This window comes from Amphiura filiformis, unplaced genomic scaffold, assembly GCF_039555335.1.
Source record: "Amphiura filiformis unplaced genomic scaffold, Afil_fr2py scaffold_109, whole genome shotgun sequence".
Taxonomy (NCBI): Eukaryota; Metazoa; Echinodermata; class Ophiuroidea; order Amphilepidida; family Amphiuridae; genus Amphiura; species Amphiura filiformis.
Genome location: NW_027305573.1, coordinates 101,537 through 118,070, shown reverse-complemented (window position 1 = coordinate 118,070; position 16,534 = coordinate 101,537). Strand labels below are relative to the sequence as shown.

The 16,534-nt window shown below is 38.5% G+C and overlaps 1 protein-coding gene across 1 annotated transcript; it reads left to right on the top strand.

Annotated features, from left to right (window-relative positions):
• The first annotated feature begins 199 nt into the window (after positions 1–199).
• On the top strand, positions 200–15,311 carry LOC140144994 (E3 ubiquitin-protein ligase NEURL1B-like). The gene is given in 6 exon segments (XM_072166788.1): positions 200–437; positions 11,581–12,072; positions 12,075–12,251; positions 13,005–13,120; positions 13,123–13,630; positions 14,285–15,311. Coding segments are annotated over 6 exon segments (1,776 nt in total). The 5' UTR covers positions 200–358; the 3' UTR covers positions 14,689–15,311.
• The last annotated feature ends 1,223 nt before the right edge of the window (positions 15,312–16,534 follow it).

The window sequence follows — 16,534 nt, the reverse complement described above, 5'->3', positions numbered from 1 at the left end:
CACTTTTCTCATTTTTACACTATTTGCAACAAAATGGTAACAAAAGCGGAATTCATATCTTAAAATAGCATTTTAGGGAACATTTTGTTTCATATTTTGTATTTTATATAAAATGAAAAATATATTTTACCTATTTTTTAATGAATGAATCTAGATAACCGGAAGCTGGGACATCCCCATTAAAAAAAAAAAAAAAAAAAAAAAAGATGGGCGGCTGATATCACAGTACGGACTTTGATGACGATACGAGATTGAATCATCATTATTGAATCATTTTAAATCCGCACCCGTTGTGGCTGTTCACATAGAAATAAAAGAGTAGCTCGATCAACTTTTTAGGAGGCTTCAAGGATTCGTTATGGGGCAGAATGCTTCATCTCGGATCGAAAGTGGAGGGGGTTCTTCAAGTAGCAACACGACAAACACACCCAGAGCTGGTAAGGAAAACAACTTTATCATATCATCCATGCATCACGCACATCATCATACAATGCGAACTGATCATGTGATAATTAATTATTATATCCTTCATTAATATATTCTCGTTCATTAATTGGTTAAACGAGTATCATGTGACCAAAAATAGTTTAACTATTTTGCAAAAAGCCGATGATGAGGGGACGGAGTACTATTCAAAGTACTATTTCCCGGGGAAATAGTTTTACTATCTCCCTCTGAGCGCGTATGACCTCATAGCCGCGTCACAGTTCCTAGTGGTCGGTGCACCTCGCCACGCACGCTGGATATCAGTACCGGTTCCGGGGTATTAATGCATGTTGTCTTGCGAAGCACACACGCAGCACATGAGTGGATCTAACATACGGCGGTTCACAGTATAATCTGAGTTACATCAGGATCAGTATCTTAATATTGACAGTGAAATAACAGAGAACATGGTACTCGTTTCGCGGTGGTATTGTAGAGGAATTAAAACATTTTCACGGTAAGCTTTAGTCACTCAACTGTGTGCGTGCTTTGTGCATACAGTACTGGCTGGAATACACCGGGCACGGGCCGTGCAAAACCCACGCGCGGTATTCGCGGGTTGATGTTTTGCGCGGTAGTTGCTGCACGGTCATCTCTGATGAACCTCTGATGTGATTAGCATCTCTACTGACTGTACCGCGCAAAACCGCGCATGAGTTTTGCACGGCTTAATCCTATTCGCTTCAATCGATAGGCTAATGATTCGCATTCATCACTTGAAGTAGTTCAACAAGATGTACCTTCATCGTTATTGATTGACATTGAACATTATCTTCTAAATATCTATATGCCTACTATACTATTTCCATGTTTAGAAGAACTTCGGCAAAAGTTATAACATCGACGATGCGCAATTAATTTACAAAACTAATAAAAAAAATAAGACAACCTGTTTTTAAACATGTACAAAAATGGAAATAAAAAGCAATTTTTTGAGTGTTTGTACGATAAATTGGCAAGAACCCAACCGGGAACGGGAACCTGACATTTTTGCCCGCACTTACGAGCGCAAAGTCAGCCCGTGATACGCTGGTCTCCGAGTCATCGGTTTGTGCATCAAATTTCCCCACACATGAATCTTATGAAATAGCAATTTATTCACCCAAAACATAATCGTCTTGCCATCACAAATTTTACTGACCGATACATAGAAGATGGCCGATATAATTCAACATTCGTTACAGTGATGTGTCTGTACGTACATAATTATTTTATGTTTTCAATATTATTTCGCCGACATGTTTGATACCCAGTTTTCCCCAGGCCAGGTTTTCAAGCTGTTCTTGTTTGTTCTTACCTTGAGACAAACACATATTTACGATCTCACAAAGTCACAATACTTGTTCTACATGTATTTCCTTTTCGTTTCAGAACTAAAAGTGCACGTAGATTATACATCCAATGATCCATAGCCAAGTGCGCCGAAGCCCCCAGGACTGAGAAGCCGTACGCACCCTTGGGTCTTCAATGCCCCAGCCCGGCATGCGGCAGCTGCCAAACAACCCCGATATCATGTGCGCCTTGGCAAGAGATGAATCGGAAGGCTTTTGAGACCGCACCCGAAAAGATCATCCTGATTCCTGGCACAGAGGATCCTGGCATGACTTATTAATCCTTTATGAGTTGACTAACCAGAGATCCTTGAAATTGCTGCTCCGACCAACATTTTATCATCTTCACGTGAATGTCGAGCACCATTTTTTGCCGCTCAGCCGATTATGACCAATTTCATGTTATTTGAATTATTCAAATTGGCCAACAATTGCCGTACCGCGTATAGTTATCTTTGGAATGTGGTGTGAACATCAAATGATGTATTTTAAAAACAATAATAAAGAAAGTCCACTCCCAACATTTTTGATGTCGCACCATGTCATAAAATTCACCTATTTATAGGTTCGCGAAAAAATGCAATTTTTCGCGGTGAATAGTGAGTCTGTGATTGGATGATGCAAGCTAATTGCTTTATATGATTCCAAAACCCATGATCCAAACTTCATTTCAAATGAAAATGCTGATGTTAAAAGCTTAAATACAAACTCCGAAAGAATATTTCCCCTACAGAATCCCCGGTTGAATCACGCAATAATATTTATTTTGACCTGGGTTTTGACATGCCCGTGCGTGCTCTACATGTACTGCACATGGCCACGTGGGTGCCCTGATGCACGTAGGCACGACCCTCAGATAGTGTGGGAAAGTGCGCAAATAGTTGTAAACAACCTCTACTAACCGCTGGGTGACCCCTCGATCTAGTTATTGTGGGGGAGGGGCGTGGCGCTCAAACAATAGTTGCTAGTCGGCTTTCAGCCAAGGTCACCATGGTAACCCCATTTCTTTCCAGGATCTGTGGTGTGTGTGATTATTTTTAACACGGGCAAATTTAAATCAATTAACATTTTCTTTCACCTTTCTGTATATTAATTATTATTAATGTGTACGTGTAATTGTTTTTAAATACTACGATTTGCGTTTTGATTAATATTTCATTGAATTTATGCGTATTTTTCTTTAAATAATAAATACCACCTTTTTCTTTAGTAAATCTGACGTCACCAAGTTACTTTTCTTCGGAAAATGGGCCTAACATTATTATTAGGAAAAAACAAAAAACTTCTTTCGTAAAGAATCTGGCAAGAAATTTCATGATTTGTGACATTCATACATATTCTATATAATAATACTGGTAGTCTGTGCCTCTGTCTGTCTGTCTGTCTGTCTGTCTGTCTGTGACTCTGTCTGTCCGCCTATTTTCTCGGAGACTAGGGGTCGCACGTTCCTCAAACTTGGTGGGTGTGTGCGTCTTGACCCGGGACAGAACAAGTTGTATTGGTTAGTGGGTCAAGGTCACCCAGGGGTCATCTGAGGTCAAATTAGTAACAACTGTTTTCCGCGTATTTTCTCGGAGACTATGGGTCGCACGTTCCTCAAACTTGGTGGTTGGGTGCATCTGGAGCTCAGACAGAACAAGTTTGTTTCGATAAGTGGGCCAAGATCTCCCGAGGTCATCCAGGGGTCATCTGAGGTCAAATTAGTAAAAACTGTCGTATGGGCATGACACTTGGTGGGTACAGTCAACTTTTAGAGTCAATTTTTGGACGGTCATTTTGGGGTCATCCGGGGTCAACCAGGGGTCATCTGAGGTCAAAATAGTAAAAAATGTCATGAGCATGAAACTTGGTGGGTACAGTCAACTTTTAGAGTCAAATTTTTTTTTTTTTATTTTGGGGTCATCCAAGGTCAAATTAGTAAAACTGTCCTATGGGCATAAAACTTGGTGGGTACAGTCACCATCAGCCAGGTAATCGCTTTTATAGTTTTTGACTGATGCTCAAAATATTTTAATTATAAATTGATCAATCATTTAACAAATAGATCAATAATAATAATAATAATAATAATAATAAAATAATAATATTTGCAAATGCCGCATATATTTCAATATTTTTTTCATGAAATTTTATGCTAATTGTCAATAGGGTCATTTGGTGTTGTGAAGCCAATTGCACACACCCACAGGCACGCATACAAAATGTATCATACTGGTGCTCCTTCAAAAGAACGGAAATTCCTAGCAAATACCCACTTTTTTTGCTGGATGATTGCTTAATTATGTAAGGGATTACAGCACTATAATATCACTTTATTATATTTCGGGTTGGTTCATTAACTTTTATCAATATTTACTTCAGGGCAAAATTACAAAGAAAAATAATCTAGCCTATTTGTTTGAACTGAAAATGACAGAAAAATCGCGAAGATGATGAAAGTGTTGGATTAAAATTCCCTTCTAAAAACTTGACTCAAGTTCAGACATAACACAGAATTGAAATTTTTTGACTTATGCTCAAAATATTTTAATTATAAGTTGATCAATCATTTTTAACAAATAGATCAATAATAATTATAATAATAAAAATTATAATATTGGCAAATGCCGCAGATATTTCCAATATTTTTTCATGAAATTTTATGCACAATAGGGTCATTTGGTGTATTGGTGTAACTTTTACTACCTCCCTCTCCCCTTCTTTCTCTCACCCTCCTCCTGCCATTTGTCTCTTCCCCCTCCCTTCCAGTTCCAGGTTCTTATTACTTCATTTTACCCCCCTCCTGGTTATCTCCGTCCATCTCTCAAATTTCAGATATTACCCTTTTTTGTATTAGTTTTATTAAAATAAAATTCGACTTTTCCTGGGTATCTTTTAAAACTTTAAAAAAGACCCACCCCTCTCTTTTCCCAATACTCATTCTTTCTCTACCTGTCTCACCCTACCGTCTCTTTCAAAGTTCCTCTATTGCTTCCCTCCACCACCCCCTCCAGTTCTTCCCCTCCCCTCTCTCGAATTCCAAATATTTACTCTTTTTAGTGCCATCTTAATTTTTCTTGTCAGACCGCATACAGATCTTGAGCCAGACATAAGTTGAGGGGATCGTTGGTTTGAGCTAATGAATAATTAATGAGGCAAATGGGCGTGGACTGTGCTTTGGCTATGTGGCTATCAATATTCTGATGAGTGTGAAATCATTGCTGAAAATGAAGAACGCAATAAGACACACATATTTTATTTTGTTGGATATTTTGACGGTTTTATTAACATCATTGTGAATATTTTAAAACAAAGAAAAATGTTAAGGCGAAACTTTGAAAGTTCAATTCGATTATGAAAAATAATACCAATAAAATATTCTTATCCCTTCAGTTGACCCGCGCGCACGTGGTGAAGGTGCTTGCTTCCAGGATCGCTAGATAATCTAGGTCAGCTCAACCCCAATCTATATTTAGACCGTGCGTGTGATGTGTGGGAAAGGGGAAAGTGCCGTATCCACGTGTTTTGATTTGATATTATAATTATTGCCAGGATAATTTGTTGAATTTAGAATACCAACGATAGATATTTAAATTCCCGGGATGACAACAACGATTTTGGTGGAATATTATCTTAAATTTGTAAGAAATGTCTCTGCCAGAAGTGAGGGAAAAGCAACTTTTTTTTGACAATATTTTTATTTTTTATTTTGTTTAATTCTTATTTAATTATGAGCGGGGGGGGGATTTCAAATGATGTGCCAAAAATTGCTTGCCCCACCCCCTGCTTAAAATTGCTTGAATGACCACCCCCCCGCTTGCCAAAAATCTTTGCCCCCCCCAGGCCTCATAATTATTGCACAGCCCCTTAAAATTATGAATAATTAATGATCATGTGATCCACAGGACCGCAAAGAAATACCCCGGGGAAATACCAGGGCCTGAGAAATGCTATCCAATGAGATCGCGTATTGGGTTGTTTCGCTTGTTTCCTAGGTTTATTTATAATATCCCCATTCATAAAAAAATTTCATGTTGACATCGACGCATTCGGCTTGTTCATTATTCGGATTTCGATGTCAACTAGTGGTCTTGTGGGAAGAATATTAATTATATTATTGAAAGATTTGTGGATATGATAATTAATAGTAAAAAACTTAAAATAGGCTAAACTACCCGGGACAAACTGAACTATCAATTGTTTTCTTCAAAACTTTCTTGTAAAGTTGTATTGTATGCAACCTCTAGTCTTCCGATCGATCTGTGATGACAAGCACACACGTGTTGTGGTATACCATCCCATCTTGGTGGACGGACATGGTATGAATGGAATGTGGTATACAGCGCGCGGCATATAAACCAAGCCCTAGACGGTGACCCTATACACCCTGGATGTTCTACAAACTCCATTGCTTTGCACCTGAATCCCCCCACCCGGGGGGATTTCACCTGCATAGCATGATAGAGACGTGGGAATGTTTTGACTATTAAGAGTTTGACTTGTGCGTGCGACAAACAAATGCGTCTCAATTAAAATGATGACGACTGGTGAAATGCTTCGAATGATCTTGTATTCTTGTTGATATGGGGAATTTTCCAACAAAGAAGGAACTTTGATCTTCTCAACACCTCTTCTTGTGTCTTTCTTGATCACTCTCTCACACGCACATACCTGGAATAAATAAATTATGAAGTATCAGAATAGGAATGAACAGCTGACAGCTCTTCAGGAAAATATGAAATCGTGAATCATGCATGTTCATGATGTTTGAATTACATCCCGGGATTTCATCGCCTCAAAGAACAAGATGGAAAGACCTTCGATGGCAGGCCATTTATAAATGAAACGGCTATCGACATTACTTTCTGGAATAAATTGCAGCTTTTATATTTTTGATGATAGATTTAATATAGAACTAAAGGTAAGATGATTTTAAAGTCGAATAAATGCCGTGACTCGGCGAGAGACATGAATTTATGATGATGATGATTTTGTGGCGAAGATAGTCCGATACCGTACCGCTGGAAGGCACTCAGCACAGGCGATCGCGGAGCTCGGGATGGTTTGGTGCCATGCTTGGTGAAGTTTATTTCTCTCTTCAACTCTGGTAGTGGCAGAATGTAATATGGGTCTATATTTTATGATATTTTGCCGCAAACAAAGTGATAATCGTGAAAATTAAGCCCAATGATAAGCCTTCTGTAAATTTTCATTATGTTCTTCCATCGACGCATTTTATTTTTATCTCGATCGTTCTTCATAATATTTTTCTTTTTTCGGAGTTGGCCCCTAGCTCTATTATTAATTGAATAATGATAAATTGTTAGTCAATTTATACTCAATTTAATACAAGTTACATCTTTATGAAAGACAAATTCGAATGAAAATGAAAACAAATGTAATTTTAATATTTTAAACGTTTAACTAGTAGGCCCTACAATGCATAACATTTTACCAGTAAAACCAAAACACGTTACGAAATTTCGCATGACCGGCCGGTGGTGTTAGAGTTTGACCCATGTTTCAGTACTTCGGCATGTTGTTTAACTTGTTTTATACTTCGGAACACGGTCAACGAATCATATCAAGGGTTTTGAACAGCTATTGATTGCATTGCGAACTGAAATACCACTTCCGAATGTGTGTTTCACTTGTCAAGTGCTTGACAAAGAAGAGCCAATTAGATTTATAATAGGCTTATGCCGTGCAACAACCCGCTCATAAACCGCGCGGGCAGTTGGCTGGTTAGCACAACTTTGAACTGTACCACGCAAAACCGTGCAAACCGCGCAAATCGGTATGATCTGTGAAGATCGTTTTTGAGCGGGCCATGCAAAATGCCGTGCAAAACCCACGCAATTTTTGCCCGGTGGATTCCAGCCAGTACTGTACCTACGTGCATTCAATCAAAACAAAGCAAGGCTAGCCTAGCCTTGACTAGGCCTAGCCTACATTTATGCCTAGGCCTATGTCTATAATAAAGGCCTTGCGTAACCAATCGATGAACAAATATATTAATGAAGGATATAAAACAAATATTTACTGCTCTAAATTCGGCGGCCTCGGGAAAATAGTAGGCTCACGGTCTCCAGTTCACCTTGGGGACCAATAGATTCCACCAGATCCCTCATGAGCAGTAAATATTTGTATAATATGATCATTGATCATTCATGCACATTGGTATAAAATATGAAAATGACTGATTTATATAGAAAGTAACACAATTGAAACTGATCATAAACAACGCCGCGCCACCACCAAGGGCAGGCTTGCTTGCATGAAAAGGGGCAAGGCCAGCGCAGTGACTAGACTGCAGAACTCTCAGTCTTCAATAGACAATGATAGTCAGTCTCACTACTCAAGTCATTTATCTTTTGGTTGTTATATTATATGACTATCATATGATTATGAGGACCGAGTTCTTATGATACATCTTCCGAGGAGCAGTTTCTGACAATAGCTTCGGATTATTGGGGCAAAGGTTATCTATTGAATCCTTGCTTTCATGGGCACTGAAGCATACAGTCAATCTGTCAACTCTTGAGTCTTGAGTGATGAACTCCTGTTAAGCGAGGCTTTTCCTAGGAGAGCTGTGCTGTGCATACGACATACGTGCCAAATTCGGTGCTCAAAAAAAACATCAACAAAAGTGCGAGTAAAAAGGAGGGATCAGGACACTCCGCTCGGCACATAGTGTTGACACCCTGTATTATAAATATTTTTTCCATATTCCGTTGGTGAGCGACGGGCGATTGGTATTTCACCGAATGCAAGAAAAGGAGTCCTATCTGATTGGCTAGAAATCGATCGCTAAATCGCTCAGTGGTGAAGTACAAACTCAAAATGTAGAGATGTATTCAATTACATAATTGCCTGGTCAACTGGATTGGTCTTAAAGTTTAAGGCCTAAATGTCTGATATCAAACTAGACTGCGGAACTCAGTCTTCAATCATTTATCTTTTGGTTGTTTAATATATCAAACTATCATTTGAGGACTGAGTTCTTATGATGCATCTTCCGAAGAGCAGTTTCAGACAATAGCTTGGGATTATTGGGGCAGAGGTTATCTTTTGAATTCTTTCATGACCACTAAAGCATAGTCAAGTTCCTATCAAGGACACTTGGCATGAATTGAATTTGAAAGACCATTATCACTCTTGACCAAGACCAACACGACATTGACTGTGAGTGTGACAATACCAAGATTTTGGACATGAATACCAAGTGGTCTGAAAGGAAGTTCATGGAAGCTTGGCATATCTATTCCACTCCAGACAATTTCAATTAAGGGACAAAGGAGTGGACATTCCTCCTGAATGGAATAGATTATTCAAAAGGACCTCTGCCCAAGTTAATTAGCTTGTTTGTTTCTCCACACAGTTCTCCTTATTGGTACTTCCTGTCAATCATTTTGACATCCTTCCTCTTGACAGTTTATGTCAATCACTTTGACATGTCCCATCCGGCCATTGACAGTTCCCCCCTAGTGTATATGGCACATCATCATGTTTATTTGGTTGCTCTGAAGATGGCACTCGCTAGAGTTCCGAAAGCTCAGCCCTCTCAAAAGGACTTCTCTAGGGAAAGATCAAATCTTACTCCATGAAATAATATGCATGTATACTAGTATCATTAGTGTGTAGTCTAAATTCTATTCAGTTGTCAACTGTTCATGTGTTTTGTGTTTATTATTACTAGCTATACTATACAAGTTCTTCCAATGAGTACTTCCCTCCGTAGTTGAGTATAGTGAATAATGAATAATAGTCGTACTTGGGTGCGAAAGGTGCTTGGTCATGAATAGCAACAAATTTTAACGAAATGTATAGTCTGAATAATCAGTCCCAGAACCTGTTCTAATAAACTCCCGGCTCCGACCGGGAGTTCCAAGAAGTGCTGTGTATGCGTCGCTGCGGTTTAGTGTGGATTCATATGCATATTCAGCCGTCCGTTGGAACAAAAAAAATCTTTCCTCTACAACTAGCTCGAGATACTCTAGCTAAAATACAGGTTTACATTTACTATCTTACATTATCTTGCTGTATTTCAGCTAGAGCTCCAAACGACAAGCTTCCGGGTTTATTTGGAGAACAATACTGTTACGTAAGATGAAGAAGAAACCCGCCTCGGAGCCCGCCCTACTCATTATTTCATTGTACTTATTGCAATTTGCCTCCACACATTACGTTCTCAACACAAAGCTTTTGTGAGGATTAGTGAGTGGATAAGAAATTGACAGTGGAGGATACGAAGGACACGCCGATTGTTAGTTGTCAATCATGAATTGCCGCAACGTATTAATATTTTACTGCATGGCATTCCGCAAACACCAAGACAAATTATGCTGTATTTTTCCAAAGATCATCTCATATGAAGTAAGCTGAATGCGATCTGTACTTTTGTAACATTCCGATCGCTTTTGATCACCTATTATCGGCGAATTTGCTTGAAAACACGTGAGTTCATGTTGTGTAAACATAATTAGCATAGACACAAATGAAATTACGATGCAATACAATGCAATTTGAATGCGCAGCAGATCTATAGAAATAACGTTGCCCGGTTTTATGCAGAATTAGACCCTGTCTGTCTACAACTGATAGCAAATTGCACATTTGAAATCATTTTTCACCACAAAAGATGATATGAAAACACAGGTAGGCATATCAATAGGTCAAACAGGTTACCAATTTAATAATAATTAATATTGTCAATATTAATATTTTGCAACATTGAAAGAAAACAGTTTACACTGGAGACACCCTATGGCACTTCCTACAACTTGAAAACAAATTACACCCATCGAATGTGTGTCATCGGCCCTCAGACTATAGGAACCCATGGATTCAATTCATGTAAGAACAAGTCCTCAAACGTTTTGAAATTTGTAGTTAAATACTACAGCTGGAGCAAGTAAGGGGCAGTAGTAAGCGGTAGTCCGAATAATCAATCCCGGAACAATATTCATTTACTGACATGATCGTGTTCTGGGCCTAAACTGTTTCCCTTCGAAATCTTTGATGGCAAACTGGACAATATATTGAATTGAAAAATGGAAAAAAATTGAATAGAATCACATGGAAGCACTTCACCCCTATCCGTGCTGCGCGAATCACTCTATTGTGGACCATCCTTATTGAGTGTTCAGATAACCGGAACAGTTTTGACAGGTCTTTTGCTAGCTCTCTGTATGTAAACATACAAAGATGACAAAATTTACATCCTTGCCAAATTATCATCATGGCCTACTATATATACAGAGGTAGCATCCAAGTCAGGGGTCATTTTTCACCCCCGAGCTTACAGAAAATCCAAAAATGGGGGGTGAAAATGAAATATTAAAAAAACATGATCTTATGTTCACGGGCTTAGGCAGCCAGCCGTGTAGGGAGTGTTTACATGTACACACCCAAATTTGAAAATACATATCCAGTTTTTGCCCACATGGCCTATACTTTGTACACAAATCTTAAATTTACACACCCAATTTTTTGAATTTACACACCCAAACCTTCAAATCCTGCCTAAGACCCTGCTTATGTAAGTCCATGCTTTTTATGTTTTATGTGTCAGGCAATTGTTTAAAAATTTCAACCTTGTAAATTAAAATAAAAATGCAAATTGGGCTGAATTATCAATAATGATATATAATCAATGGGACTTGTTTTTGTGAAAGTCAGACAAAAAGGTTTGTGTTTATTGTGAAAAAAGTGTTGTATAATTTTGTAATCTGATCAAAAAATTGCTATTATATGTGTTTGTGTTTTTCAATTGGAATTGCAGGTTCAATATCAGTACCAACATCAGCTTCCAGTAGCCATGCAAGTTCTAGAACAAGTAGCACAGGAACAAGCACGAATGCTTTCAACAGCCGTTCGTCATCGTCATCATCATCAAAAACTGCTGCTGGATCACGTCTCAGTTGGCCGCCTGCAGGTGCCCATGCCGATTCCAGTTCTAGCTCTGCACGGCACAGCCACAGAAATCAACGCGACTTCCAATTCCATATTGTTCACGGAAAGAACATTTCTTTGACATCTGATCGTAAGACTGCCACACGGGTCAGTAGCTTTTGCAATGCAATTGTTTTCACCAGTCGACCTATGCGAATCGGAGAAGTATTTCACGTAGAGTTGATTCAGTACACGCAAGGATGGAGCGGAGTTCTACGATTTGGATTCACAAATACAAACCCAACTGTTCTAGAAACAAGCAATCTACCTAAATATGCATGCCCAGACTTAACTGTCAAACCTGGCAATTGGGCAAAAGCATTACGGAGAGTTACGCCAAACACGCAAATGTGTTGAATTTCTTTGTGAATGAAGAAGGGGAGGTTTACTACAGTATTAATCAGACACCATTCACAGTGTTTTTCTCTGGGGTGGATACCTCCAAACCTCTGTGGGGTCTCATAGATGTCTATGGCAATACTACTGGTGTTAAAATTAGAGGTATGTTTCCTGATCATGAAAGCATGATGATATGACTATAACACTATGTAGGAAAAAAGAAACATGAATTGATACAACAAAATAAAACTTGAATCTTTTGTTGAATCAAGGACAAACTTTTGTAGTTTATCAGGCACTGTATTTAATTTCACCATCAAATGTAAAATATCCCCTTCAGGCTTCATCAAAGCAATTTCAGTGTTTTATTGCTTATAAAATATTCACCAGGCTGAAAGTCAGTTCTGAAAATGAGCTATAGGGAAATTGATTTTTAGATTCAGTCAAAACAAGTTGCAATTTCTTTCCCCACCCTATTGTTGAAGGATGCTTACAGGATCACATTTGGTAGGAAATTTGTTATTTTATTTCTACTATATTTCAAAGAGTAACGAAAAAAAAGTACATGAAAAATTTTAAGTAGTATGAACAACAGTGTGGAAGGCATATGTCTTCGTAACTTTTTATTGTTGATTTTAGGCATACATGTACGCAGTACTCGACTTATCAGCATGCAGGGAAGGCTTACTCGCCTTGGTTGCATCACTTGCATGAAAATCTCCCACACATACACACACCCACACCAACAGTATGATAGGGACGAACACTGTTGGTAGTCACACAGTTTGAATGGCATCTGATTTCACCTAATTGTAAATAGAGATAGATTTGAGTGATTATATATGAACATTGAATATAATATAATGTAATATTAAAAATAATATGTGTTATTGCTTTGTTTTTATTTTTGAACAGATAACTATCAAACTTCTAAAGCAGTAAGCCCAAGAGGGTCACTCCACTTTCGATGCAATGATAACCTCAGGTTAATGGCCGAACTTCAAGCTGCACGAAGCCGACACAGGAAACCAGTGAAAATGCTGCACATTCATCCCAACTTGTGTTCCCACAACTCGAAGCAGTACCATTCCATGAAATACATGGGAAAAATGTAGAACTCAACGAAACAAGGACTATAGCCGAACGAAAACCAGAAGCAGTGTATGGAGGAGGCGTTTTCATCAGTCGTTGTCTACGTGTGAATGAAGAGATTTATGTAAAAGTAGTGAAACTTAACCATGCCTATGTGAGCCACATGGGTGTTGGAGTAACCACGTGCAATCCTACCTCACTTGAAGAAACTATTTTACCTGATGATGCTGAGGATTTGTTGGACAGACCTGAGTATTGGGTGATGACGAGAGACTTTGAAGAGCCAGGTGCTGGAGACATTCTGGGTTTTGTGGTAGACACAGATGGCAAGCTACATAAATTGTCAAGGCATGGATCTAGCAAAAATGTCCTGATGCATGTGGATACATCAACTCCTCTGTGGATGTTCTTTGATATCTATGGGACAACACAAACTATTAAAATTCTAGGTTAGTACTATTTCTACATAAACATTTTTGCAAATAGCTAGTGTTGTATCTTACGTAGTGGTAAAAACTAACGCAAGGAGCACTTTGTGTACCCTTTGCGTATCCAGATGGATATTTGTAGCTGTGATGATTTCTTGGAAACGGCTAGTGGACAACCTCTAGAGTCATATGTGTATTATTATTCTATTGGAATTTTCTTTTTCTTTATAGCTAAATTGTGTCTCAGTTGAAAATGATTTGTTAATTTGAACCGGGACTTGCATAATATATTGTCACAACCCACTCAGTGAGCAGCTCTCACAGGAGTATCTTCCAGTCCTGCCAGGCCCCGAACCCACAATCTTGCGGTTTGTATATTAAAAGAGGACTTCCCCATCTGGGAACACACTTATACCTCTGTAACAATATTATAGGTTTGTTTATGACAATATTGTTTAGTTCCTCTTCCTTCTTCCTGTACATACATACATGTATGTGCAGCACCTCAAATTGTTGAATGTAATAATTGTTGCACAGGCTTCAAGAACCCACAAACCTTTGTTTTGAAACATTGCCTTTGACCAACATACATTTTGTACCTCTTATGTTTAAATATTATTCTGTCACCCTAAAACAGTTAAATGTTAATCATTTGTTACTCTTTCATATTTTTAGGTACAAGGCAACATAAACCCAGATCTTCCAGTTTCCATGAGTCATCATTATCAGGATCGATGTCACGAAGCAGATCAGCGACAACCTCTTGTGACACCAGAGCAGGACTTGCCAGTCCAGAAATCCAGGAAGAATCAGTAACAAAGGCATCTGGTACAAGTTTAAAATCTGCTAGAAGCAAACCAGAACGCCCTCCATCTTTACGCTCTTCGGGACAAGCATCCAAAGATAATGATACCAATGAGTGTTCAGTTTGCTTTGAGGCAGCAGCAAATGCTGTGTTTTACAAATGTGGGCATGTATGTTGCTGTGTAGGATGTGGACAAAAACTGAAAATGAGAGGGGACCCGTGTCCAATTTGTCGTGCACCGATTGATGATGTGATCAGGTTTTATCGTCCATAGTACTTGATAGATCATTAACACTTCCTATTTTGCACTAACGCAACATTGTAGTTTTGTGCTGAGTGTTGGAAAGTTAAATTCAGTATTGTATACTGTAGATACAATAACAGTTGTAAGGAGATTTCATCAGTGTACTCTATGGCTCATGTATCTGAATTAAACCTTTGCAAAGTTAAATCTTTGCAAATGTGTAATATTTACAACTACACTACCATATTGCTGCTGCCCCAGATACACACTGCAGTACATCGACTTCACTGGTACCGCACTGAAGAGTGCATGTGTGGATACCAGGGTTCCCGTTCAGGTTTTAAAAATGTGCGTCCGTAATGACGCAAGTTTGCTGACGAGGTTGCAATAACTTGCGTCCAGACAGATTTTTGTGCGTCCATCTGAAATTCACGATTATGGCGATACATACACACGTACCCCGGGTCTACAACTCATCAAATGTTGATTGTTAAAAAATAAATAAAAGTGCATTTTCGCTGTGATATTCCATCTCCATTCGCTATGATAATTTTTCTCATTTCTGCGTCAGTTTTGGTCTGAAACGTGGTCAAAAACAGGTGCCAAAAACATGAGCAAAGTCCGTCAATCTGGAGCAATTTTCGTTCGTACTTTCACTTCCGCATTTCTTTTTTTAAATTAACGTGTTGTTGATGCTACAAAAACTAAAACACGCTGCCACAAATAATACTGAAAAAGGGTTATCATTTGGATTTTGTCTTTAAAATTCCTTTTATTCATTGTAACAATAATTACTAATAACGGAAACCTAGATTATTTATGAGAAAATAAACTTAAAATATTAAAAATTGAATATTGTCAGGTTGTGATAAGTAATTAAATAAACATTAACCGCACGTTAGCGGCACGTGGAGCTTGCTTGTAAACAAATCAATCAGGACTTCCCCAGGCCATCAAACACTCCAGCGATCGTTCGGAAAGCATGCAAAAAGTGCACGATTTCCTGACGTTGCATTTACAAATATTGCAGAATTTACTTCAATTCTCAGCAGGTGGGTCAAAATGTTGGGGCTTTTATTATCTTAAAAATATAAAAGAATAAAAATTTCTTATTTTTATCATCAATTAATGATAAAATTTCGCGAAGATTGGTCTGCGTCCACATGCATGTGATATGGACGCAAAATACTTGATTAGCCATGTGAACTTGCGTCCAAATTTGTAAAATACGCGTCTGGACGCAATGACGCACACTAACGGGAAGCCTGGTGGATACTCTATATAATAGAGTAGACACAGCGGAATCACATGTACAGTACACACACTGGTACTGCACTGTTGCTGCTCTGTTACTCTAGACTAACCACAGAGTAGCTGGGCAGCAGAGGGGGCAGCAGTGTCCCTCATGGGGACCACAGCAATAGGATTTTGGAAGTGTACCTCTTGTAAATGTCCACTTCCAACTATATCAGCTTAAAGCTCTAGAAAACAACTAAATGAACGATTCCAGCAGAAATAAGTGAGCCATAAAGTAATGAAGAAATCTCTGTTCACTGCTTTTATAATGATTTGTGAGTTCTGATTATGAGATGTGAATGTATTGGAAATTATGAATTGTAAGCAATATTATCCTATAATAATATCTATGAAGAAAACTATTTAGTCACATTTATCATTCCAGCTACTAAGTCCATTTGGCTTCCTCGAGAGGGTGATGTCATTGCATGATCTAGGTCGCATAGTATTAAATCAAGCATGTTGACTCATATTAAAGGCAGTACATTCTGTACATGTACATGTCACATGTACATGCAAGAAGTAACTCCATCAAAAGATTGATGTCACTCTCTCAAGGAAGCCAAATGGACTATTATAG